The 27,075-nt window shown below is 40.1% G+C and overlaps 1 protein-coding gene across 6 annotated transcripts in view; it reads left to right on the forward strand.

Annotated features, from left to right (window-relative positions):
• The window catches only part of thrb (thyroid hormone receptor beta), a 120,463-nt gene extending 97,763 nt beyond the window's left edge, over positions 1–22,700 (forward strand). For 3 of the 6 annotated variants that reach the window (XM_069711492.1, XM_069711491.1, XM_069711493.1), the window contains 7 exons: positions 9,564–9,664; positions 9,751–9,898; positions 10,695–10,900; positions 11,885–11,971; positions 12,368–12,514; positions 13,920–14,178; positions 15,326–22,700. In XM_069711492.1, the coding sequence (XP_069567593.1) occupies positions 9,564–9,664; positions 9,751–9,898; positions 10,695–10,900; positions 11,885–11,971; positions 12,368–12,514; positions 13,920–14,178; positions 15,326–15,567 (1,190 nt within the window). In that variant the 3' untranslated portion in view covers positions 15,568–22,700. Of the gene's footprint in view, positions 1–8,137; positions 8,556–9,563; positions 9,665–9,750; positions 9,899–10,694; positions 10,901–11,884; positions 11,972–12,367; positions 12,515–13,919; positions 14,179–15,325 lie in introns of those variants that run through there. The other 3 variants (XM_069711495.1, XM_069711496.1, XM_069711494.1) reach the window with 3 other exon arrangements.
• The last annotated feature ends 4,375 nt before the right edge of the window (positions 22,701–27,075 follow it).

Below are 27,075 nucleotides of genomic sequence, written 5' to 3' on the forward strand. Positions count from 1 at the left end.
GTGAAAGTAATGGAGTTGGTGGTCATGGGTTGCAGGTATGAACTTGTGGCTTTGAGCAAAGATAACATTTCCAAAATATGTAGGCACAGGTCATACTAGGTTCGATGGTAAACAGGTAGAGCAGGGTGGTGGGTGGGACTATTGAGGGGAGACGTTCTGGGACGCCAGGACTCCTGTTGAGTCTTCCCGAAACACCGGTGAAGTGAGGTGCCCACTTAATAACCCCAGTGAGATACTGCACACTCTCACATGGCCACTAAGGCTTTGTGCAAGTAGCCTCTTACTTTGGTGTATGAGCATAGCATTGTGTATTATTGAGACGTTGGGCATATATTAATATTGTGTCAGTCGACCTTTGCGGTGTTATTCCCCATTAATTTGGTACTTCGTGTGTACTGTATAACTTTGTCAGAAATTATGCAGCGTGTGTACTGGGAATCTGGAAGCTTTGAATTTATTAAACTAGACTAATGAAGTTGCAGATAACGTTTTGAGACGGTCTGTTGTGCGACCATAAAGTCTCAGCATTTCAGAAGCATGTTGTATCTTCATGGGAACTGACTGTGTTGTGTAAATCCAATTTTCTTTTTGCCTGCTGCTCTGTGCTTTGTCTGCCGTTTGTCTGTGGATGACATCGCCAGCACAGTCTGTCTCTCAGCTGCTCAGCTCAGGGAGACACTTCAGAAGGAGCCACACTGCAGGTTGCAACATGTTATTTTGTGTTGTCCTGAAGTCTGAACGTAGAGCTTCACGGCTTTCTTATCTGTGCTTTGTTTTGGTTTCTAAGTTGGATTGAGGTTCAGACCTATGGTATCTGGACACTTTTTTCCAATTTGGCCTTTAGAAATCTCTTGTCATGATGATTCACTCCCACATCTCTCTCTGGGCAGGGCTTTTTCATTGAAAGTGCACCTATATGCTTGTAAATCACAAAAAATATTCATATTTCTTTTTAAAATAGAGTGTAGTCTGGGAGAGTGTAGAGAAGAGAAGACTTTTTGCGAAGGACCTGTGGTGCGTGGAGGCGAGTCGTACAGAGTTTCTGCTGGAAGCAACGTAGGACGCGCTTCTATCTCCTCAAACCTCCAGTAGCTGGTAGGTACACAAGGAGGCATAACGGGGTCCTGAGGTGCTTGGCTGCTACCATTCACAGAACTGACCTCATTGGGGGGTCAGTTCTCCCACTGGCCTCTTAATGAACCAAAGCAGATCGGATGAATTGTTTACAACAAAGACCACAGTGCAAACTTGAAATACAGCATGTATACAGATTTTTTTTTACATTTCCATTGCAAACTATATGTTTCTATTTCCTCTGAGGATGAACCCTCATCTTAAATCAAGCTTTAAACCATAAAATGTAATCAATTTTTGTTATAGTTTGTCAGAAACTCCTTGATGTTAATGAAAGAAGTGTTATATTGGTAAGAAGCTTTTATTTAACGACTCTGATCTTGAGCTGCACTTGATCCTGCATTACTTGACCTTCACCAGATAAACCCCCACGACAGAACTATGCAGACGGTAAAGAGCTTGTGAATGCATATCAACACAATTAAACACAAATTCATGTCATTAAAGAATGCATGTCCTGGCTGACACATGGTCCACAGTGAATTTGTTCACTTCTGCCAATATGGAAGGAAACACATGCATCTGAAGCTTTGTAGAGGAGGCGCTGACAGTATCTTAGACAATCGAAAACCAACAAAGAGCAGTATTTAAAATAGCTTCACACCCTCCAGTGTGAAGTGCAGGATAATCCTCTCAAACTTTGACCTTTTCGAGCGGCATCCTTCTGTTGTTCCCTCAGCTTACCCTGAACTTTAAGGGGAAAGCTCCACCAACTAATGTGGCCTCCTCAGGTAACACAGAGTATCCGGGGACATCTGGCACGGGGCTTCTTGTTAATTGAGGGCCACTGGGTAAAAGAGATTCCTCTCATCCAAAAATTGTTCATGACCGGCTTTGAACCCAGAGTGATCAATTAGGAAGGGAATATATCTGTGCAAAAGCCCGCTGCGGGGCCACTGTGGCGAGGTGTGAACGACAGAGAAGCTTTGTTCCCGTGAGCAAAGCAGGGAACAATGATTGGAAAGTGGAGCTGAGGAGACAACGCTAATATTAGCTGAAACAGAAAGGCCTTGTTGGGCAGGAATAACTGTATTTCATGGAGTATTTGGACAGATGTTTACTCGGCAAAGGAAAAGGTGAAATATTCACATGGACTTACCGTCAAACCCGTTATTACTGGAGCACGGTTAGTCTGAACAAGATGGCAATCGGCCAGACGACAGGGTGAGTAGACATTTCTAACTAGTTGTTGTAGATTGTACACGTGTTTTGCTTACTAAAAGTCCCAGATGTACAACGTGTGGATGAACGTATTCACTATGATTCTTTATTAATTTTCATATTTTATTTTATAACATAAAATGTAGTAAAATAAAAACATAAAATATATTTTTAAATCAAGCTCAACCTTTTTTTTTTTTTTATCGGCGCTTTCAATCATTACACGTTCAATGTTAGTTGTAAAAAAGCATTTTCAGAAAGGGTCAAAAGTTCAGCATCAAATTCAATTAAAATTTAAATACCTCGTATTTTTTTGATACCTGAATTTCTAAACAATATGTGTTTAGCAGGTAATTAAAAAATGTCTAATGTAATTCAATTTCTATATATATGCACTATAAAAGCCTTTTTTTTTTAATACATAGATTTATCAAGTCTATTTGGCTGCAGCCTTTCTGCATCTTAAAGTATTAAAAAACAAAATGTTTTCGTACTGAACATACTTCTCTGAAAAAAAAAAAAACAGATTTTCATCTGCGTCACAAATCAATTAGCTGGAATTTCTTCACTTTAATTCAAAATATCTGATGAAAACAAATATACGGGGAGATGATGAAAAACATAAAAGCTCTCATGGATAGACTGAGCGTGAACACTGTCTGCACAGACAACAGATTGTTTCAGTATTGACAGGTGTTAAACTCTGTCTGATAAACGCTTAACAGTTCATTGCAGTCATTTAAGAAACTGCAAACAAGATTAAGTCCAAGACAAGGACATCACCTCATCAAAAAGTTAAACTGGTATCAACCCCTCTTTGCAAGCAGATTTGCCTCATAGGACCTGCCTCTTACCAGCTGTTGCTTGTCCATCACATCTACTTGTCACACACTCACACTTTATTACATGAATAGAGCCACTAATCCCACAGTAAGCCTTTTTAAATGCATCCAGACAGATTATATGAATTAAACATTGAGCATTCATTTTGACTTCTTTGTAATTCTTCAGTTGGTTTCTTCACTTCAAGATTAAATTTAAAAAATAATGTATTGTGAAAATGTCAATAATACAGCCGTAATAGTCATTATTGGGAGTTATAAAGACTTTTTTTTTTTTTGAAGTGATAGAATTTAGAGTGGACCTCGATAAATCATTAATTAAATATTGTATCTGTAAGACATTTTAACATTTTGTTTTTGAATTTTGACAAACTGAAAAACTGCACAGCCCACTTTCACAACAGACCAAAGTAAATTTAACATTTTGATTTACTTTGTTTTGGTATAAACCATCTTAATTATTACTTTTGTTCCTATCGTAATGCAAATTTTTACTCTATTCCTCCTTGTGAATTAACACAGGATGCCAGCATAGCATGCCCCCTGCATTTTACTGCACATGTTGCATATAAGCATGTTGTAAAATTAAAACTTTATCAGGAGCCACATGTTGCAGAACCTGTTCGTGTCGCTCTACTTTAAGTGGCCGTGTTGTCTGTGTTTAACAAATAAAGGCTTAACTCACTGACCTTTCATTGCACTTGTTTTTAAAGAAGATCTAATTAAGCCTGAGAGCTTCCCAATAGGTCCAAATAAACAGCAATGTGGTCTTTTGTGGAACATGTCAGTTTTCACCAGGAGGAAATGCCAGTTTAGGAAAAAGAGACACGCTGAAATTGTGCGTTTTGAAATTGTGCTAGTGTCATGTAGTACAACAGTAAATCCGTTTCAGTTCGAACAAGGACATTTTCAATAAGATGAAAAACTGCAATTATTTCCCAATTTATTTATACTCGTGCCTCAATTCTATTTTACATTTTTAGTAGATTGATAGTATATACGTTTTCTAAGCTCTGTGGTTAAAATGGTAACGTCCATGCTGTAGATCTGAGTAAATCTGTCACAAATTTATACGTTGTGATGTTGTGTAAACCTTGATTTCTTTGCAACCTTTGCTCATTAATCTCTCTTTTGAACTTCTCTTCTTATAATTAAATGTACAATTATAAGGTTAATATGTTCTGGTTATTATAGATATGTGTGGCTGCCCACACTGCATGCATCCTGACTTGGAATTCAATGTCAGATATCTTGGATTAAATTACTCGTCATTCCCGATCGTCTGTGATATGCAGTCATTTGCATCCTAAACAGAGAAGCTTTACATTACTTTTCATTTTGTGAAAATGAAATGATAATAATCTTTGTTTAATTCAACCAGTGACAAAATAAGTAATATCATAAACTGAAATTTGGATCAATTTAACTGTAATCATTACACATGAAAATGGCTTGCCAGTAATTGTGAGTCCAGTTAGCCAGAAATGTATATTTACTGCTTTATTATCCTCCTCTGATTAAATGTCCGTAGCCTCTGTAATTAAATGTCAACCCTGCGAGTGAGAGAGGCGCTGGATCATACTTTCACTCATTCTTCCCAGATTTCTTTCTCAGTAGGAATCAGATGACTTTATACAATGTTGTCTTTGTATTTCTGTCTATTTCATGAAGCATAAACAGTGTCAAACATTTTAGTCACCAACGTGATGTTCATATTCATATAACCACAATTGAAAATATTTGAGATGAGTCTGCAGTAGAAGTTTGTCTGAGTGAATCTGACAAGCGGTGTAAATGTAGTAACTAACACATGTCGTGGATGTTGTAAACGATCGTCATCTAACTGTGCTGACAGGCTCATCTCAGGCTCCGCAACCAATGAGATTGAAAAGCCGATGCTGCACGGTCAGAAGTGATGCTCTTTTAATCAGGGCTGTCTTCCATAGTGTTGCATCTATATGTGATGTGCATCGACTAACTAAGCTCCTTTTTTTTGGTTTTATTTTAGTCTTACATGAATCCAGATTCTTTGAAGTAGCTATTATTAAATGGCTTAGTATTTATTACATCTTATGCACGTTATATAATTAAACAAAAAGAAATTCTGCTGCTGTGAGAATTTTAAACACACCATCTTAACAATCAATTAAAACGGACTGTACTGGAATCTGTATGATCCTGAAAAGAGGAAATAGTTTAATGATATTCAGTGTTTTGTCTTAAGTCAGTAGCTGAGGATGACCGCCGTGTGGTGTTCTGCAGGACTGAAATTAACACTGATTTCCATTATCTACCAATCATCTTTTAATTAATCTATATTGGGTTTATCTTTCAAATTAAAATAGTGAAAATCCCTGTTGTAATTTCCCACGGTTTAAGGAGATGTCTTCAGATTTTCATGAAAAAATTATAATAAAGACATTCAGTTTACTGCGATGGATGACAAACAAAAGCATCAAATCATCTCTTTTGAGAAGTTGGAACCAGAAAATGTGTGGGTTACAAACGATTATGTGATTATCACAACAGTTTTATGTCCGTGGATTAATCACCTCATCGCTGCAGCTCTGAAACTGTGTGCAGCGTCGCGACATGCCGCTTTTGGGTCGCTTTGGCATTTTATACGTGTTTTGGGGAAAACGATGTCGTTTGGAACATTTCGATTCCTGAGTGTAGTCCTCTGCACCGGCAGTTTGATTGTGTCTTTTTGTCTCGAAAGACACGATGTGAGTGTGCAGACGGGCTGCGTCTCCGAGGGTTGAGTTAAGTACAAGCAGCAGGGATTTCAAGGACAAAACAGCACGCATGTTGGCCAGCCTTCACCATGTGTTCACGCGTTCACACGTCAACATGTTTTTGGTCCGTCTCTATGATCCAAAGAACCACGAGATGTTGTGGTATTTAATCTGAAGATGGAATCTAAACGTACCAAACTGCAGGTTGAAGAAACAAGTTAACCAAAAAACATTGATACTTTGAACTTTTTCTACAAGTTATCTGATTCCAACTTTCTTCTTTCTTGATAAACAGAGAGGATCCCATGAAACTGCTCAAATTAATAGGCGTAATAACTTTAGTGCAAGTGCAGAATATAATATGGTTTTTTGAGTCTTCAGTATTTCTTTGTCTCTCCATAATCAGTTCGCAGCTTTCTTCATGCTCCTGAAAATGACCATTTTTGCCATAATCAGACTCACATGACAACTTATTAACCTGTAACTGCTGAACTCGTGAAAATGTGCGACCTAAAATAAACTCAGGCAAGAAATGATTTTTACAAGCTGACTTGTATGTTAACTGTCTCCAATTTGGATTTTCAACCATCATGTTTTCCTTATACATGATTCAGTACGGGGTTTTTTTCAACCAAAAATTTCATAAAGCTTAAAATTCTAGACACGACTGTCCAATCATAGTTGATTTTCAAAGTAGTTATCTTTTTATAAATGGGTTAAAAAAAGGCTTGTAATTAAATCTCTTCTGTAATTTCTGTACTGTTTTAACAATAATAAAAAACATTATTGTTGCAGTTATAGTAAATTAAAAAGAAAACTATATATTCAAAAAGTAATTTTTACAATGGAAAAGTGAAAGTTACTCCACCACATAATATAATAGATCCAATAAACATGGTAGATAAATGTGTAGTTTAGTCCTTCCTGCTTTCATCGGTATCATCCATAACTCAAAGTTATCACAAACAACACAACAATTAAAAGCTTCTCCCTTTTTTTCTTAGAGTTTTTTAATCTTTATGTTTGTTTGTTTGCACTGTTAACTCTTATCTTTTGTGAGAGCCGCTTTACCAAACAACATGTTACAGCGCGGTTTGAAGAAATCTTGCTGTGTGATTGAAAAAGGCATTATGTGTCCCGACAGGAACACGTTCCCGCCATAAGGCTTATCCCGTCATTATTGAACAGGAAACTTGATCAATATGGCCGAGGGTGGCCAGTGTAAAGGATAATAAGTGTATTATCTGAAACAGATCGTGCAATGTGTCGTCCACTGTGTGGAAACAATACAGACTTTACAAGTGACTCATTCTCAGGGTGAAAACTACTTTTACAGAAAATATTGTTTTAGTTTACATTTGAGTATAAATGGTTCAGAAATGATTTGATGTTGAAATTAAAATGTATTTTAAGAATAGAAAATACCTTTTAGTGTTGTTAGTTTGTAATATTTTTTTAAGCACAAATTCAAATAATTGATTTTAGTGTAATTGTGTGCATTATAATTATCTATACATTAAAAGCATGCAAACAAAACGTAAAAATGATTAATTTAATACCTGTTAATCTAAATGGTTTTTTTTAAATTATAGTTTAAGTGTTTATTTGTTCACAGTTATTTCCAAATTTCTGTGTTGAAGTGCTTCATCTTTCCTTTAGATTTACAGCAAAGGTTAAATACATCTTGCAGTCAGTATCGGTGAAGAGTCACATAAAACAAACCCCAATAAAAATCTTCTTAGTGTCATAACATCCACCAACAAGTTGGAAGGAGTAATGACATGCGATGATCCAAACAAGCTTGTCACTCACATTATAAGTAAGGGGGTTAAAACTAACAGGTTAAAGGTAGGAGGGATTGAAAAGGTATCAGTATTCTCAGAAGTACTAATTCGCACATGACGTGAAAACCCTCGTCAAAGACATTTTTCACCCAGACCAGTTGTCTTGGAACTTCTGTGTGGAATTCTTTTTGCCTCTGTGGATGTAATGAGACGGTGTTAACTGTAGGTGATCCGCATCAGGTCTTAATCTGTGACATCGCCACTGTTTGTGGCAAATGAAGGATTTGTTGAGTGTAAGATTAGAGCTCTACGTCGACATAAATCTCTGCTTCCCAATTCGGCCGGGTGGTGGCGGGTGGGGCAGTCGTTAGGTGTAGTCTAAGGTCTGTGGATTTGGTGGCTAAAGCATTTGTGTATCCGTGTAGCGTCAGCTTCAGGAAGTTTTTTCAGACCTGCACTAATTGGCTTGACGCTTGATACTAAGAGCTTGATTTTTCGTGTTTGATAACCGTCAGCTCTCAAACTTGACCCGGCATTTCTTTATGCTGCCCTGCTCTTCATGATGAACTACTGCATACCAGACATGTACGACATGCCTCATGCTGGGATTGGAGGCTACGCGGTGCAGAGCAACGGGGACCATTGCATGTACCCAGGTGAGGGGCCCGGATACGGACACTGTGAACCCCAGCCGCTGCACCATCCGCCCTGCATGGAGCAGGCTTGGCCACCCAGCCAGCACTACTCCTGCTCCTATGCTGCCGGTCCTTCTGTTTTTAAGAGCGAGTTCTGCAGCATGGAGATCCCTCTTAGTCACTTCCACCATCAGCCTGAGTATTTCCCTGAGATCAAAGCTGACTTTACACACCTGCAGTGGATGCAGGGGGTGCACAAGAAAGGTACGACATGCAGATTGTGATTGTTTACATCTTCTGGGTAGAGAGGCTCTTTGTGGTTGTGTGAACGTGAACGTTCAACTGTGAATTGACTGAAATAGTTTCCATTCTTGTGTGATTGTCTCTGGATCGCGTGTGAAGAATATTATCCGGGTTTCTTTTTTTTTAGATATATATCTTCGGTAATTAATGTTGCGTCCTCCTTAATCAATGAATCAATGATGACTAGGATTTTCGAATTAAGTCTGATAAGTGTAAATCCAAGACTTAAGGCGTCATGCGGTGGCAGGTCTGTGAGCAGCACTTGCTGCATCTGATGCTGCGAGTGTTTGAGTGAGGCGAGCGGGGGTTCCTTATTGATTGATGGCGAGGCAACAGAAGGCTGATGCAAGATGAGTTATTGCTTTCTTAACAAACCCCCAAAAAAGATATTGATCATTGAGTTAACCTCCGGTTGTGGAGCCTGCCAGAGGTCACAGCTTTGAACCCATTAAGCCAAATCCCAAAACTGGGCCGGGTATTTACTCAGTGAGTTAAAGTGAAGCAACAGCGCTATCTCTGGAAGCCAGGGCTAATCAAATATTAGGTGTCCTAGTGGTGAACATGTGAGAGACAACCTACTTTGAAAAGGTTCACAGAAGCGGAATTTACGTAAGAGTCCGGACTGATCCGTCTCAAGTGGACACAAAGGAATTTCTTCTTTTTGATCCTCACTCGATTTCAATTTCAGCTTCACTTATTTCTATCATGAAAAGGAAATGAACCAAAAAAAACACTAACACGTTTAATAGAAAACCTTAAAGAAAATGTGATGCCAATATTATTCAAATCTAACACCTAATGTAAAAGTTCATTTTAGTTCAAGATAACCTTCATCAAGTTAAAAGTGTGAAAACCACTGTGAACCGCAGCAGATAAGAACCATTATTTTGAGTAATAATCCGGTGATTGTTTTATTTAATGTCATTTTTGTAATAAAATCTAATGTGAACCACTTGCTCTTCTCTCCAGGGTACATACCGAGTTACCTGGACAAGGATGAGCTATGTGTAGTGTGCGGGGACAAGGCCACAGGCTATCACTATCGCTGCATTACCTGTGAAGGTTGCAAGGTAACGCAAAGGATTCGTAGCAGCAGCTTCAATAATTATTCAATCATTTACAAGCAGCTCTGATTATTTGGTCATCTTCCTTTTAGGGATTCTTCAGGCGGACGATCCAGAAGAACCTGAACCCAACCTACGCCTGTAAGTATGAGGGGAAATGCGTCATCGACAAAGTGACCAGAAACCAGTGCCAGGAATGTCGCTTCAAGAAGTGCATTGCGGTGGGAATGGCAACCGACTGTAAGTTTTACAAGTCAAGAAAGCCTCAGTAACTTCGCACAAAATAGTCTTTTTTTGGTCTGCTTCTTGTTGTTCTGTCGGCTTTTTGTCTAATTCGGTAGTTTGTTCAGATCAGTCTGCTCAGGGACTGCAGATGATAATCAGCCTTTTAACTAAACTTGACCAAACTTTCCAAGCAATTCATTCCAAACATTCATCGCTTCTAATACGCTTTTAATACGCAAAGATGATGCTTCTCTTTGTTACCAAGCAACCGCCAGCACTACATCACCTCGGGCTTAGAGAAGACGCCATTTTGGTTTACAAAAAGATTAATTTTGGATAAAATGATTCATCGATAATGAAAATAAATCGTATTTGAATATGGATGAGCAGCCGTGCAGGAGTGCTTTCTACGGACATTTGAATCCTGTTTCACCGTGAACACTCGTCTCCGTTGGAAGTGAAATGAATTTGAGGAGAGTGCGCGTAAGACGGAAAGTCGCAGCTTAAGATCGATACATCTCAATACAGCGGTGATTGTTTGAGACTCCATATGTAGGTTTGAGGGGCAACAACTTGAAGTAGTCTATTGCATTTACGGTGCGCTCACAGTGTTATGCTTCAAGTAAAGTGTCACTTAAAGTGAATGCTATTTTGTTCCATTTGAACAGATCATCTCTGTCTGCTTATTTTCAACTATATCACCGACTCCTTATTTCCTGCCCTCCCCTCCTCTGCCCCCCCCCCCATACTGTTATGGCCTCCCTTTCTTTTTTCCTCCGTCCCTGCCGTCCTCCCTCTTCCTCCTCCCCAGTGGTGCTGGACGACAGCAAGAGGCTGGCCAAGCGGAAGCTAATCGAGGAGAACCGGGAGCGCCGTCGGAAGGAGGAACTACAGAAGACGGTGTGGGACCGACTGGAGCCGACCCAGGAGGAGTGGGACCTCATCCGTATGGTGACGGACGCCCATATGACCACGAACGCCCAGGGCAACCACTGGAAGCAGAAGCGGAAATTCCTGGTGAGACATCCTCCTCCTCCTCCTCCCTCCGTCCTTCTTTGTATTGATCACCCTTCCTTCTCCAAACCCCCCCTCCTCCCTCCTCCTCCTCTCCCCACCACCCCAGGCCCCCCACCGCGTCATGCCCCTGTCTCCTCCGCCACAACCACTGCTTCACTGTTCCCTGTGTTAATATGTCCATGTGTTTTTTTTGTATCTCCTTGTAGAGTGGGGAGAATTAGCTGGACGATGGAGAAAAGTGTGTTCCTCAGCACAGCAGCTCTAATTTATGATGGAACATCTTACTCTTGTCTATTTTATGTCTCGCTAAGCAAATTATCCTAACTGCTAATACTAATAACTTGCTTTAATTGTGCTGTTTCATTTCTCTCTCTTTCTGTTTGTAGCTTTTGATTTCACACCTCACCCTGTTTTGGACTAATTTTGCTTTCTTTTCTGTTCAGTCCAATCGCCTTGTCCAGTTTGAAAGTCAGCTGTCAGCTGTTGACTTTATTTTGGCTTTCTATGGTACGATTAGGAAGAGCACTCGTTAAAGGCGTAAAGTTATTAAATCGGTCCGGTAGAGTACCAGATTTGTGTTAAAAGATTTAAGTTTCTTGAGGGATTTGCAAAATATTTAGAAATTGTTTAGAGACTCGGAGAAGGCACATCCACGGCATTTAAAAATCTGATCTATTTGACAACTTTTTTCTGTTTTCATTGCCTCTCCTGGTGTTATTTATCCGTATTATTCCTTTGGCGGAAAAAAAATTAAAAATACATTTCAGTTTTGTCGTTTGTCATTTTGAGTGTCTCTGCAGACCCGCTTGAAGCCGAGGTCCTAAACCTGAATCTCACCATAGAAACTCATCTTTGGATCTTTGTCCTCACCTGTTTTCTCTCTGCACTCTTTCATCTGTCCTCAGTTTTAACTTGTTTTCTTTTTAGTTGGCTTGACACGGGTTCTTCATTGAAACTTCACGATTCCTGTTGATTATCCAACAGGTCGAGGAAGCAATGCTTCTTAATGAAATAACATGTAATTTATTCTATACTTCTGACCAGAGTGCAGCGGGGGTGAAGGAAACTAAGGTAAGACACAGACGTGGTTATTGAAAATGATCAGTTGTCTTCGAACTTCACAATATCAGTGTTGAGGATACAGTAATACACTTGAAGACATGAATTTGTCATCTTTTACATGCAAAATCTTAAAACTTAAGAGCAAGAGATACATGATCCCTTCATGTCTATGGTGATGTGTCACCATTTACATGTTAGCATCATGTTGCCGGCTCAGAAACAAATTCAGTTTACTCAGCGTTCCTCCATTGTCTTATTTGACCATGAGTACTTTCAGCTACTCACCTTGAACTTGTCTCATATGTAATGATAGCTTAAATACTGTCCTTTCTACTTAAAAAACATGTTGTTTTATTTAAACAAAGAGACTGTTCAGACACTGACCTTCCCTCCTTGTCCTTTCAGCCAGAGGATATTGGTCAAGCGTCCATGGTTAATACACCTGAGGGAAACAAAGTGGATATAGAAGCCTTCAGTCAGTTTACAAAAATTATCACCCCTGCCATAACCCGAGTGGTGGACTTTGCCAAAAAACTGCCAATGTTTTGTGAGGTAAGTGCAGCTGCTAATTTCATAGCTTATTACGAGCAATGGATAGAAAATAAAGTGCTCATTATACACCCCCTGCTGGCCACAGCAGAGATCCACGACCTGCTTGAGTTTCGAATGCTGCAGTCACATTATTGTAGATTTACAGTAAATCCACCAATATTAACTTTCAGATCAATGTGCAACGTGTGAATATCGAACAGTAACATGAAATTGCAATATAAATACTTTTTTCTACTTAAATAAAATGATCACGTTTCTTTCAGAACCAATTTTAGGGATTATGTCAAAAATGTGTTATTTTAAAAATAATATCAGGTGTTTTACAGCATAGTCATGATATTCAGATATATGATTCCCTATCAATATAGGCATTACATTTTAAATGTTTTTATTTATTTTTATTTTATTTTTTTAAAGGAAAGCTTCAGTAGATGTATAACATAAAAGGAAAGCTCGATAATTGGAAAACAAGAAGAATTTAAAAGTAGAGACCATAATATTATAATAAAACAATCAGTCGTCTATAAAATAATTCATTGAACCAGGTTGAATAGTTTAAGAGTGTCAAGATTTGTTTTAAAAGATGCTAGTTTTGCTAAAGATTTGTATCAGTCAGGCTTTACTTTACAATAAATACAAGTACAAATCATTATCATAAATATGGCAACAAGCCATTAACATTAACAAGACAAATTCTTTAAAGCTTCCTTTGAAGAAGAATGTAATTCCTAAAAGGGATACAACGTTTTGAGTTATTTTAGCGAGATGTGTTGATTTCCAAAAGAATCTCCTTTAATAAGCTGCTCCATTCAAACCCAAGTGAAACCCCAACATTTGTTTATTGTTTGGAATTATATTCTTCATCTACGTTGAATTATATGTTTGCTGTTAAATTTCATTCATTCTAAAGAATTTATGGATCCCTTAAAACCATTTCTTTGGTTTATTTTCAAAGCAATACAATCTAACATGTAAAAGTTAGCAATGTCTGCTGCTGCTCATTTATGGGCTCAATTTTACATTAAGGAATAAAAATGAGCAGACTAGATAAAGGTGCTGTTATGATTTACTACTTGCTTGCTTTCTACAGGAGTGACTGGAAATGAATCGCCTTTTTCACTACGATAGCAGTTTTTGGCTGAAATTGTTTACTGCTGATAAACTTTTCATTTCAGGTCAGCTAAATTGAAAACATGTATTCTGGTCTGCTGATTATAATGGCATCGTTTAGTTAGCCATTTGACTGGTTGATGTTCAAAAGTTTTTATTTTTGTGATTCTCTCATTTGAAACCTATTTCAGTCTGAATTTTCCCGAGTTTTAAACAGACAACTCAAACAGCTCGGGCCAAATAACTTCCATCGCAAGCTAACTTCCAGCGACGCTGTCGTCCGTCTTTCACACAGCTGCCTTGCGAAGACCAGATCATCCTGTTGAAAGGCTGTTGCATGGAGATCATGTCGCTGCGAGCTGCCGTTCGTTACGACCCGGAGAGCGAGACCCTCACCCTCAACGGCGAGATGGCGGTCACGCGGGGTCAGCTCAAGAATGGAGGCCTGGGCGTCGTCTCGGATGCCATCTTTGACCTCGGCGTGTCGCTGTCCTCCTTTAACTTGGATGACTCCGAGGTGGCTCTTCTACAAGCTGTCATCCTGCTTTCATCCGGTAAGCACCCGGTCTGAAGGATCTGATCACATATAAGCTTATTACGAGTTTTCTTTTACTTTAGCTGCTATTTTATCTCCTTTTAGCTCATTTACATTGTTAATGCGAGCCGTTTAAACATATTGGCTTAAAGCCAGCAGATTTTAAAGTAGAGAGTGACGAGTGGACATTTGAGGTGATCATACAGAGGGCCGTAGACCTTTACAAATGTCTTCTGACCAGTGAAGAATATTGTACCAAACAAACCGGGTCCACCCAAGAAGCTCAAAGACCCTGCTGTCTCAGAGGAGCGTTCTCTCTGCACAGATTGTGTGAATATTTGGTTTTGACATGAAATCCATACGAAACTACAGTTCAATCAATTAATCACCGTAATCATTGTGAGGAGCTTTGTTCGGCTCGGTTTTGGCTCCGCCGCTGTTTCTCTGTGTGACATCTCTGCATCTCATTGAAGATCAATACCGCTCTGCTGTGTCGTACATGCAGTCATGACACGGGGTGACCCGCCCATCTGTCCCGTCCTCTGAAGCGCCGACAGCAGCCACCGGGGTTCAATCAATACTCTTCACAAGGATAAAAGGCAGAAAACTTTTGGGTGAAAATTTTATGATTTTGTTGTGAAAAAGTATTTTTCACATTTTTACCAATAAAGTTTCAGAAATGAAACATTTCATCAAACGTCAGGACAAAAGTATAAAGTACAAGCATACGCCAATAGATAATATTCTGTTTAAAACGTCGGTCTCTTGTTACCAAGGAGATGGGCAATCAGACACACATCAAACTACAAAAGTCATGAAAAACCAGAACTACCTTTAGCCGTCGGGGAGCAGATCGAGTATGATATGATACAAAACTGTCAATACTTTCAATGACTCAAAGGAAAACTACAAGTGGTGTGTGTGTTTTGCTCGACTATGAAATCTGTCTGTTCCAATAACACAGCACTCTCTGAAGGAAGCACCAGCATTGCTCAAGATCTTCATCGGGTTGTCCGAACATAATAATAACATTTCCTAACTGAGCTATGACGTTACGATGAACTTGTAGGTTCCCTTTAACTCAGCAGATATTGCTTTCATTAGAAATGAAACAGGTGTGTCTTATCAGCTAACTCAAAACATTTTCTATGTCTTTCGGTCGTCAGATCGTCCGGGCCTGAGTAGCGTGGAGCGAATCGAGCGCTGCCAAGAGGAGTTCCTGCTGGCCTTTGAACATTACATCAACTACCGCAAACACAAAGTGGCACATTTCTGGCCCAAGCTGCTAATGAAGGTGACGGACCTGCGGATGATTGGCGCTTGCCACGCCAGCCGATTCCTCCACCTGAAAGTGGAGTGTCCCACCGAGCTATTCCCTCCTCTCTTCCTGGAGGTCTTCGAGGACTGACCAATGGATTTCAGTGTATGTGTGTGTGTGTGTGCCTGCATGTATGTATGTGTGCGTGTGTCATGTGTGCGTCAGCGCCTGGGCACCCTGGTGGTCTCAGGGGTGGAACCAGCAAAAGGCCCGTCACAATGAACTTTCTATTAGCACTACTGAGTGTCACTTCATTCCACAGAGTAGCTCTCTGGTCTAGTGTTGGATGGAAGCATTCCTCACAGTGCGGGTACATGTGAATAGCCTTTTGGTTTTGTTTCTCTGGTTTGTTTTGTTGTTATTGTTGTGGATATAACCTCTCACCTCAGATTTTAAAATAGTTTTTTTTGTGTTAATGATTGTACAGTTGGCATAGTGGTGATCTTGTCAACACTTGTTCATTCATTAGAAACCATACAAATGTTGTATTTTCCTTCCTTTATGTTAAAAAAAAAAAAAACTTCGACATGGCTGCTCACCTGATACACAGATTAAGACATTGTTAGCGATCCGTTAGCCTTCCCCCACCTGCTCCACTTTATTGGACCCATTTGTTGGTAATTAGTTAACTGTCATCCATCCGGTGAGTGTCTGACCTGTTCAGTGCCTCACCGTCATACTGTGACCTGACCCACTAACAGCACAACACCCTCACGCTGATGGACAGCAGCTCACAGGCCTGTGGAAGTCTCTTCGCAAGCTCCACATTACAAGGTCCTAATGCTGCGTTCCAGAGCTGTCAGAAAAAAATCTGAATTTTGCAGCACAACGGCAGCTGTTATTCCCCGTCACATCTTCAACGCAGCTCCCACTGCTAACACTACACAACAATACTGTTCACCTTGTTTAAAGTACTGCAAACAAAGTTGAAGCATCATTCTGTCCAGTACTGACCTTTGTGTGTTTCGTACTAAAACGTGGCTTTTTGACACGATTGCTGTTGTGCTAGCAAGCATTGTTGAATATCGCAGATCACATTAGCTGTTGCACTACGACATTATTTTCGGGCCAGTGCAGAATAAGAAAACCGAAAGAAAACCAAATTGAGGGGGTTGACACGTAAATGTAACCGACGTTTGTGTGTTCACTTGCGGTAAAAATCTGCCAGAAAAATCTGCAAATCTCTTGACGTGAGCGACATCGCTTCGCCTCTGAGATGCTGTTTGTTCTGAGATGTAGAGAACGAAGAAATCTGGTTCATTAACCACAACTTCAAATTCAAAGAACGGCAATGAGGCAGCATATGAAGTGTGTTGTTGGATGGACGCCATAAATCATGTTGAGCTGTTTCGACTGTCTGTTTGAGTCGCATATGTGTTTGATTATTATTATTGTTTTACAGAAAGACCAACCAACATTAGAGTCATTGATTGATTTATTTGAACATTTAATTCAGAATTTATCTTCCACTGCAAAATTGTTTGCAACTATTTTCATAATAAATCATTGAAATCATTTTTTGGAGGAAACGTACCGCAGGTGTTTTGAGCTTCCTGCCTCTCTCTGCTGGAGATCATTTACGTGTAAACAGTTTGGTTTTGAACTGTTGGTCAGTTAAGACATGTCAAGATGTCATGAAGGACGTTTTAGAGTCGACAGATTAATTACGGTATTACGGTATAAGAGAATAATCGGCAGATTATTCAGGTTCCAGCTGGTCTTTTGTTCAGATATCTGTGGATTATGTGGCGATAAATTGAATTTTGGAGGATTGGTCCGATGAAATAAGTCAGCTGATGACTTGTTTGGGGCTTTTTAGCTTCTTTCTGACATTTTAAAACTCCCAAAATAACAGATTGCCTGACATGATGTGACATTGACAATAACGCTCTTCTTCTGCGGCCCTTCTACTCTGCCGTAGCTGCTCGCGTCCACGTTTGTTGTCTTTGTTTTCACAAGCTGGACCATTCAAATCTGACAAGCTGCCTGCTGCTGATTCAGACTCGCGGCAGTGAAAGGAACGCAGCAGTAGCACTAAAACACGGCGGCTCATCGCTGCCAGAGACTGGTCAGGACTACCAAAAGCACATAATGGCACTGATGTCAGGAAGAGACAATCATATAATACTCGTCTTTGTGTAACAATGACACATGTTGTGCCAAAACCAACTGAATGATGCCCTCCTTATTAAACCCCTGCTGGGCTTTCTTAGTGATATCCAGACTTGGCTAACTTTGTTAGTTCGTGCATGCCGCTCACACCGAGTCCCTTTGGCTGTGTTTTTAGTCCCTGTTAGCAGCTTCAACCGATATGTGTCCTTTCAGTCCCACATATAAAAACTTCAACTCTATTTTTAATACCTCCGTGAGGCGGGGAGAGCGTGTGTAAACAGTGACGTCATGGTGCTATGGGTGGTCGGGGCAACGGCTGATTGAACTGTATTGTTATTTACATGTTTGAATAACAGCCCTCCACCTCTTATGATGGCATGCATATACACTAACACACAAACATGCACATATACAGTACATACAGCTTCTCTGTACACATACTGTACACATGCACACAGATGCATGTGCCTATAGTTAACACATGGGTCAGACCCACCACTGTGACCAACCGGTGGGAAAACAGTATGATTCCTCATCAGCGAGGTACACTGAGAAAGCTGGTGATTGTGAAACCGTAGCGCTCTTTCCTTCTTTTATTTCAGCTGATATGTTCTGTTTGTTGTTCTGAAACGCCTGTCTATGGTATTGTCGTTCGCAATGTGACAAAACATTTGCTTTGTGTATCTCGCTTTTTTCAAGCTTCACACTACTCCCTTTTTTTTTGTTTTGTTTTTTTTTCTGTTTTCTGTGAAGTGATGCCTTTTTATCAAAGCAATAGACTTGCTGCAGTGTTTGAATGACCCGGACCTCACACACACACCTCGCAAACTTAACAGACTGAATGCACAGACAATCAGAGGGAGAGAGATGACAGAGGAGGGACGGGGAGGCACCCGGGCACAGGCGGCACCGGGCCACACGCCGGGCCGGGCCGGGCCGGGCCGGGCCGGGACCAGAGCCACTGAGATTGGCCACGTTTACATGCACCCGCAGTCGTCCGCAGTCCTGTTGAGGCCATCGTCGTGTTAGGATGTGCCTAGTGCCGCTAATAAACAAGTCAACGGAGGAGTTCTGGTAGAGAAGATCAACACGGTCCCGTCAGTTAGTGTGGAGTCTTGTTTCTGCTTGATAAATGAATTGATCTGAGATGATAACCAGAGGCTGGTTGCACAGTAACAGAAGTCAGACTGACCAGTTCGGACCGGTTCGCTCACAGTCTAATGGCCCTTTTCAACCAAACAGTCCCAGGAACTAAACTCAGGAATCAGATGAGGACCTAACAGTCCCTTTGGTGCATATGTGTGTTCGCTTTGCATCTGAAGAACTGTGAAGATTACACAAGTTAATTAAACATCAAAAAGGCATAAGAGCCTTTTTGAATGCAGTGACGTGACAAAACTGTTAAATGTTGGTGTTGCAGGACGATCTGATGTTCAACACAACCACACTGAAACTAAAATCTCTCCTCAGTATCACTCATACCTCTTCTTTAAACTTGAAAGACTGTCGGTCTTGTCTCAGGAATTCGGCTGCATACCTTTTAAACACCACCATCAAAGTAAATTCCCGCGCTAAGCACCAGTATGCTAGCAGCAACCATTCCTGGTCTGCAGTCTGAGTGAAAGCTGCTGTAGCAGGTTGGAGGCTGGTGTCAGTCACATACAGCACTGTTCACTCCACCCTGAATTACACACTACCTCCGGAGCAGGGACTTCTTGAAGGATGCAAACCATGTTCCTGCGGCCCAAAAGCAAGCAATGTTTCTGTTATGTTTTGGGGTTCCTTCAAAATGGCCACAACGAGAGTTTAAACAGGTACAAAAAAAAATATCGATTTAATCCTATTAAAGCTGCACTATTTTTTTACCACTACGTCAGAACTCCACAACAAGCTGCAGACCAACTTTAACATTTTTCTGTTATATTGCTACGATGGCTAATGTGTTTGCTGACAGTATCATAGTACATATTTACGTATTCAGAACAGAGCAGAATGAGCACCCCAACCCCTGAAAACAAATATAGAACTGATGTTCAGCTTTCTTCACCAGCCAGTTTCAAACTTTGCCTGTTTGACGCTGGAGACAGCGGACAGTGGTTTATCAGAGCTTTTCGACTGGAAACAGAGTTCTCTACTAGTTATTAATAAAATGTAAAAAAAAATCAAGTAGTTTATTCAACTATGGTGGTGTTTTTACCGGTGCCTGGTGGTATGCATTACTTCCAACAGAAGATGGTGGTAATGCACATAAAAGCTGTTTGCCAACTGCCATTAAAGAACAAAAGGAGAAGATAAGCGCATCACTGCCAGGAGTCGGTAAAATGTGTGATTCTGTGAGATTATATTTCACACCACAAACAGCAGAAACATGCAGAGACTGCAAGAACCGTCTAAAGGTTCTGTGTGAAAGGCCTTCATAGAGGCAGCGTGTCATAAGTCTAGCGCTGCTTTGCACCAGTCAATTGAGAGCAAAGCAGCGAGCAGACGTGTCCCTCCACACGTCGACAATCAGTCCCTCCAGTGTCGCCAAAGTAAGTTTGTCGTTCGACGTGCAGCACAAACAACAACCCTCATCTCAAAGAGGAAGCTGAAGTCACGCTTTTCATCAGTTTTGGTTACTTTTTTGTGCCCGAGTTAAATACATGCTGTTTGTGTTCAAGAAGAGTTCCCAGCAAATATGAAATTGTCTGAAAAGCCCATCCGTATGAAAAATCTCTGGATTTGCAGGATTAGGTGATAATTCTCGGTGGTGTCTTCTTGCTTTAAATTCTATCAAAGCTATTGAAGATACTGATTAGTAGGGTTTTAAAACTAACGTTAGCCACTGTCTCTGAGATCTGTTGTCATGGCCACAATCACAGTGAAATCCCCACTGACCTGTTAAACCTCCCTCATTTAATTTGATGAACATCTTCCCAGTGTTTCTATGTTTCTGTAAAAACTTCTTCTTTTTTTTTTTTTTCAAGGTTTATATCAGATTTTCATCCACTGCCTTTCAGTGGAATTGCAGAAAGGAACTAATGCTGCAGGACCCGTTATGAATAAGATGGTCACTGAGACCAAGAGCTCTCCCTTCCCACTAATGGGCAGTGAGTATAACTAGAAGCTGTGTTTAAAGAGCACCAGAATTAGGTGGTTTTGAAGAATCATCAGTCTAAAGTGTCTTTTAATTTGATCTCAGTTATACCTGAAGCCTGTCTGTGCAGCCAGCCCTGAGTTTGTTATCGTCACAGTCACCCTTGAAAGAGGTGTTTGGAGTTTAAAAGTTCTCCAGGCATCTGAAAAAAACACGTGCTCACTCATCTCCATAAACATGCTGCATGTACAGAGCCTGCCTATTTCAACTTAATACACTCTAAACAACATACATATGTCACCCTCCAGGAGTCATGAGTTACAAACAAATACCTAAAGTCTGTGTGAACGGCAACTTCCTGACCTTAACCCTGCTGGGAGGGCGTCATCAGTCAACTTTAAAAGTGACTCTACGTTGGCTGTTTAAGGTCGATTCATAGATTCCATGTCTGTGTGCGCAAACAGCAGCAGACATGAACTTAAAACAGTGGACTTTTAGGCAGTCTGTAACTACTACAATCAGGGGTGTGTGTACGAGGACACAGCAGAAGAAGAGCTCTTTTGTTTACTGTGTTTATGTGGACAACATGATAAAGTCAAGAAGAGAAAACTTTGTGCAGATGCCTAACAAGAGTCAGTAACATGACAGACAGACATACAAAGCACAAAACAAGCGTCATGTTATTTCTCTGGCGCACGCACAGTCGGCAGGCCTGTTGTGCAGCATCACATTTTAGGCAGCATGTGTGTGTCCACAGAGCAGACCCTGACACACGTGGAAACTACCTGGCCTTTATTTTCAAGGTGTCCCTGTTGACAGATGACACCCTACTCATAGTTTTCATTCAGTGGGGTCAGGAAGTAAAATATGCATATGTATTCATCATTTTCTTATGATTTATCAGTTTGCAATTCCAAAATAAAATAAAAACCAACCAGTAAAACCAAAACAATGAGCTGAAAGACGCTAAAATGTGCCATAGAGCTGAATTCATGATCATTTTTTGTGAGCTCATCATTGCAAGGGACCCACTTCACATTACAGGCAGTCATTGAACTCGTTGGTCACATTAAAGGAATAATTAGTGCAGCTTTAACCCAAAATTATGAATTAAAACGGACTCAAAATATACATTTTACTTTTTATAGTCTGTGATATAAATGTTGTGTTTTCCACAAGATACATTATAAACTGTCACACCTATAATTATAATTACTTGAATACAGGGCTGTTGGTGCATGTAAACATCGTCAATGCTGACTGCTGGTTCAGAAAATGTTTACTGTTCCTGAAGAGGTGCCAGTACGCTCTTAGCTCTCCCATGAGTTGTTACTCTTAAGGTTACTCAGTTGAAAACCAATAACAAGAGTTGCACCATAGAAATGCTATTTTACAGTACAAAGGAAAAAGGATGTATATTTTCAGACTGCAGATTTTTTTTACGGATGTTGTTAGCATAATAGGAACATGATATTGTTTTTGCATAGTGTTAAAAAAAAATACAGTATCTTGCTCAAATCCATTTCCACATCAGCAAAAAACTAAACAAGATGTAAAGAATCATAGAAGTACCTGAATTAGTGACGCATTAGTTAAAAAAAATCAACTACTGTAGCTGGACTTCACTGTCAGCACAAAACGGGCACAGGTACACATGAACACGAAAACTTGGTCAAAGTGTAACCAGCATCCGCGAGAAACACCCACCATCAACACAGATTTCTCTCCTCATGTGTTTGAGTGTCTTGTTCAACTCATCTGTTCAACATAAACTGGAAAACTGTCAGTGAAAAAACGGGAGTGAGACGAAGTGGATGTAGATGTAAGAGTGAATCTGTGGCAGCAGGAGACAGGATGAGAATATTCTGTTGGAATACTTGCTGTTGTGTGTTTTACTGTCCAGTGATCGACTGTCCAGCTCTGGACGGTGTTTAGACGTGAGCATGCAGGACCTCCACAGGAGACGGTTTTAATGCTCATGATGGACGATGATTGCAGCTAATGTGAATTGGCTCTTAAGAATAAAGATGGTTTTGAGAGAATTTGGTTTTGTCCTTGTACTTATTTTGCAACATTTGAATTACTTGTTTATTTTTTTTATCATATTGTATGTTTTGTTTTCCTTTAACTGTCTTCTGTACGCCCAGTGTTATTCATCTCATTGACTTTGACCCAATTCCTCCTACTGACTGCATTGTGCCTGTTATTCCTGAATTATCAGATGGTCCCAGGTTTGCTAGGAGTTCATTTCATTCTCTGCTAAATAGGATATATTTGTGTTTGTTTGTTTGTTTGTTTGTTTGTTTGTTTGTTTGTTTGTTTGTTTTATCAGAAGCATTACAGAAGAACTACAGGCCCGATTTTTTGAAGTTGGGTAGAATGGGGTAACTTGCGTGAAAGAGGAACCCATAAAATGTTGGTGCATCCGAATCACAGGTTGGATCCGCAAATTAGTTTTTACTCTCATTAACATTGTGAATTGGAGCATTTGGCCTACTTACTGCAATACAACTTCATATCCAGTAGATGGTAGTCACGTTCTGCAGTGACAAAACATCAGAAACAAAATTAATACAGCAAAAGGAGGTGGGAAAGAAATTCAGCCCTGGACTTCTCTGCTGGGACGGGACCTGCCTGCACAACGCGCTCATGTTTACCCTGAATGACCGGCGCACAGAGAGGACAGGTGCAAACTTTATGGAGATTTTGGCGATCCACTGTCCCACAGTTACGATGACCCACCAGGATTTGCCTGGTGCACCTCTGTGGAGCACTCAGGGCTTCATAAGGAAAAACCATAGCCAGTTCTACTGTTCTCTCTCCGGTCTCCTCCCACCATCCAAAAACATGCAACTCAGGTTTATTGGTGATTCTACAAATTTCCCTTCGGTGTGAGTGAGAGTGTGAATGGTCTTTGTTTTGGTCTCTGCGTTGGCCCTGTGATGAACTGCCAACCTGTCCAGGCTGGAACCTGCCTTCTCCCAAAGTGAGCTGGGATAGACTGCAGCCTCCCCATGACCCTGTTCAGGATAAAGCAGGTATAGATAATGGATGGATGAGGATCTCAAGGGGTTTATCCGAATGAATGAATGAATTAACTAGCTTTGTTCACTGGACAGGTAGAACGGAGGCAGTCTAGTTGTGTCTCAGAGAACAACGTGGTGTCTCTAAACCAGTCCTCAGCAGGAGAAACACTTAGGCTGAACCATACCAGCATTTCACAGCAGATGATGGACAAAAGTCTGTCTCACTGATACATCTATGTTTGACATTTTGTGGCAGTAACAGAACTTTTCACACTTGTTTTGCTGATATCATTTGTAAGTTTAAAAAAACTGTTCATTTCAAAAGGAATGCAAAGTAAAGGTAGCATAGTAGTGCTCTCAGGCTTTAAGACACTAATAGAGTCTGGCAACACAAACTTCAGCTGCACTGTTTGGTCACCAGCACTTTTCTTTTTACCTTGACTTTTGGTGCACTGCCACATTTCTTGGCATGTTACTCCTGCACTCTCAGAGAAAGAGCAGAAAAGAAAGGACTGTTGTGATAAAAACAAACAAACAAACAAAACAAAATAATCAAATATTGCTCTATAGCATTCCAAGTGGCCAAAGTCATTAATGCAAAATCAAATGTATTGAAATATTGATTAAATTCCTCTTATGTAGGAGTTTTTTAACAATAGCTTCTATGAATCTGTTCTCCGTGCACATTTGATGATTGACATCGCCGGCAGATCCTGAACGTATGAGAGGACAATGATGAAGTGAAGTTCCTTGGGATAGCAGCTCACATGTAACAATGCAGCTCTTTAGCAGTATTTGCATCCTGTGTTTGATACCAGCTAATACAGACGGCGGTCAGGTTTAAAGGCCATCATTTTAAACAGAAATATTACAAAGTCCTCTCTGATACCTTGAGCCTTTCAGCTGAAATCCTTTCTGATTTGGTATCCAGAGTGAACATGAGCGTGCAGATGGTGTTTGAGTCGCCGGCTGCAGGCGAATGATAAATGAACCGACGAGCAGAAGCTGCGCTGATGCCATCTGCTGATGGATAGTCACGCTGCTGATGAGCCTTCACTCCTCATCGCTGCAGAAATGTACATCCTCCTCTTCATGAACCTTCATGGCCTCTGAGCCTGTCGCTTCCATCACAGCTCTTCATCAGTCCTACATGTTCTTTTTCACTGTCTCCGTCTAAATCATTTCCAGTTCTACCTGAAAAATTACAACACGTGTCAGTTGATTGATTAAAATAAAAGCCATTTAAAAGCTTGCAGTAAAACATATTTCTTAACTACACTCTGTATACTTCAACCACTGCTACAAAGTCCTCACAACGTGCTCTTTATTTTTTCATGGAGACCCACAACTCATGACCACAGCGTTATGAGGGGCTTTTTTGTGCTTCATTGTTTGTGTGAAATGGGTCATTCATAAAAGACTTAAAGAAATTGCAAGAAAACTGTGAACATAAATATGCTTTGTGTTGAAGTCAGTGAAGAGTGTGGTGAGAAAACAGAGAATCTGTTACAGTGGAGATCGACGTTCTTTCACTGATGCATTCGCCTTGAATTAAGTCCAGGAAATAAGAACTTTGCATCCATACAGCTAATTTAAGAGCTATAAGCTGTGTCCACTTTCATACTACATACTGCATGCATACACAGTTATATGCACTGACAAAGGGAAACGTGTTTATAGACAAATTTATTAGAAATCAAAAACTGAAATCACAAATTTACAAAAGTATTCAGAGCCTTAACTCACTGAATGGTGAATGGTCTTCACTTATTTGGCGCTTTATCACTTCGGTGGTCTCAAAGTGCTTCACACTGTTTCCCAATCAGCTGGTCGAGGACATTCGACTTGTCCTGAAGCCACTCCAGTGTTACCTTGTCTGTTATCGGACTGGCAGGGTCTGTGTGGAAGGACGGGATGAACTGACGAAGTCCGTGTGTGAAAACTGGAAGCTGTAACCGCATCTACAAAGTACTGAATTAAGGGTCTGAATACTTGTAAATGAAAGATTTATATTTTTTTATAAATTTAAAAAAAATTCTAAAACATGTTAACACTTTATTATTAGTGGTTGTCATGAATGTAGATTAATTAGAAAAATGGAAAATGTATCCGTTTAAAATCAAATCTACAATCCAATGAAGCATGCACTAAGTGAAGGCGTCTGAATACTTCCTGAAGCCACAGTGTACATCTCCTCTCTGACATAAGCTAATAAACAATATGCTTTTCTGACTTGCTGATTTATGTCCAAATCAAATTGAACTATTGAAGAAACAACATTGCAATTGAAACTAAATTAGTTTACACTTGAAACCTACAAAATGGGAATATGAGGACGTGACTGTATGTTCACTTCTTGTCCTGAGGGGGCGCTGCTGTCACTGCGATGATGTCAGCCATCTCAAAGAGGGGGAGAAAAGGCAGTAGTGTACTTTCACCAATAATGTCTTACTATAGTAGTCAGGGAACATCAGATATCAACACGGAGCGCTTTCACAAACATTTGAGTCTATAATATAAAACTGCCCCAAATTTAAACTTAATCTTGTTTTCATTTTTATAGTTATTTCATTCATTGACAGACGTTTGGTATCTTTAAACTTGTAAAATTCTAAAAAGAGTATTTAGACCAAAATCAACCAACTGACAACCAGACACATGAAATATACTTCACAAGGACTTCACTGCATTTATAAAATTTATTTAGATAGATATACTCATCTATACAGTTATGTATGTATGATAGTATGTATATATTTATATAGAAATCTATGCATACTGCAATCCTTGCACAGAGAAGAGAATCACATGTCAGCAATGTTAATACAATGACAGAAGCTCTGGATATTAAAGGCCAGACATTCTGGATTCATCGACACAGAACATAAAGATGGCATCGCAAAAAATATCTGAACACCAGCAAACTGGCTGTCACTTCGACTCAGCTTATTTCTTTAAATTACAATCACTTCAGTGACATTACAATCATACTTTATGTGGAATAGTCCTACCTATTCACCTTAACTACACTCAGCTAAAGTCTGTAAAGTTTTGTAAAACAGAACTGAAGTTCGTTCTTCCGGGTGGGAGCTGCTGGTGACGGCGAGACGGCAGTTTCTGCGCCGTCCGAAACTCAGCGTGACACGAACCAGTAACCAAGCTGGGATCTTGGAAATCTCAATCTCCAACATGTTAAAAGAATTTCTCTGGTTCAGCCTCTTCCACTGATCCAAGAGCAGAAATCTGACACCGACATTTGATTTGTCACAAAAATGCCCAAATAATGCAAGAAAAGCCTGAAATCGGACATCTGCTTCCCAAATTCATTCAACTTCAACCTTTTACAACATATTTACTTTCCACATTCCCCTCATTGTCTTCTGC

Source organism: Brachyistius frenatus, unplaced genomic scaffold (assembly GCF_029030835.1).
Source record: "Brachyistius frenatus isolate BFR_SWC_R1_liver_20210118 unplaced genomic scaffold, ASM2903083v1 Contig_101, whole genome shotgun sequence".
Taxonomy (NCBI): Eukaryota; Metazoa; Chordata; class Actinopteri; family Embiotocidae; genus Brachyistius; species Brachyistius frenatus.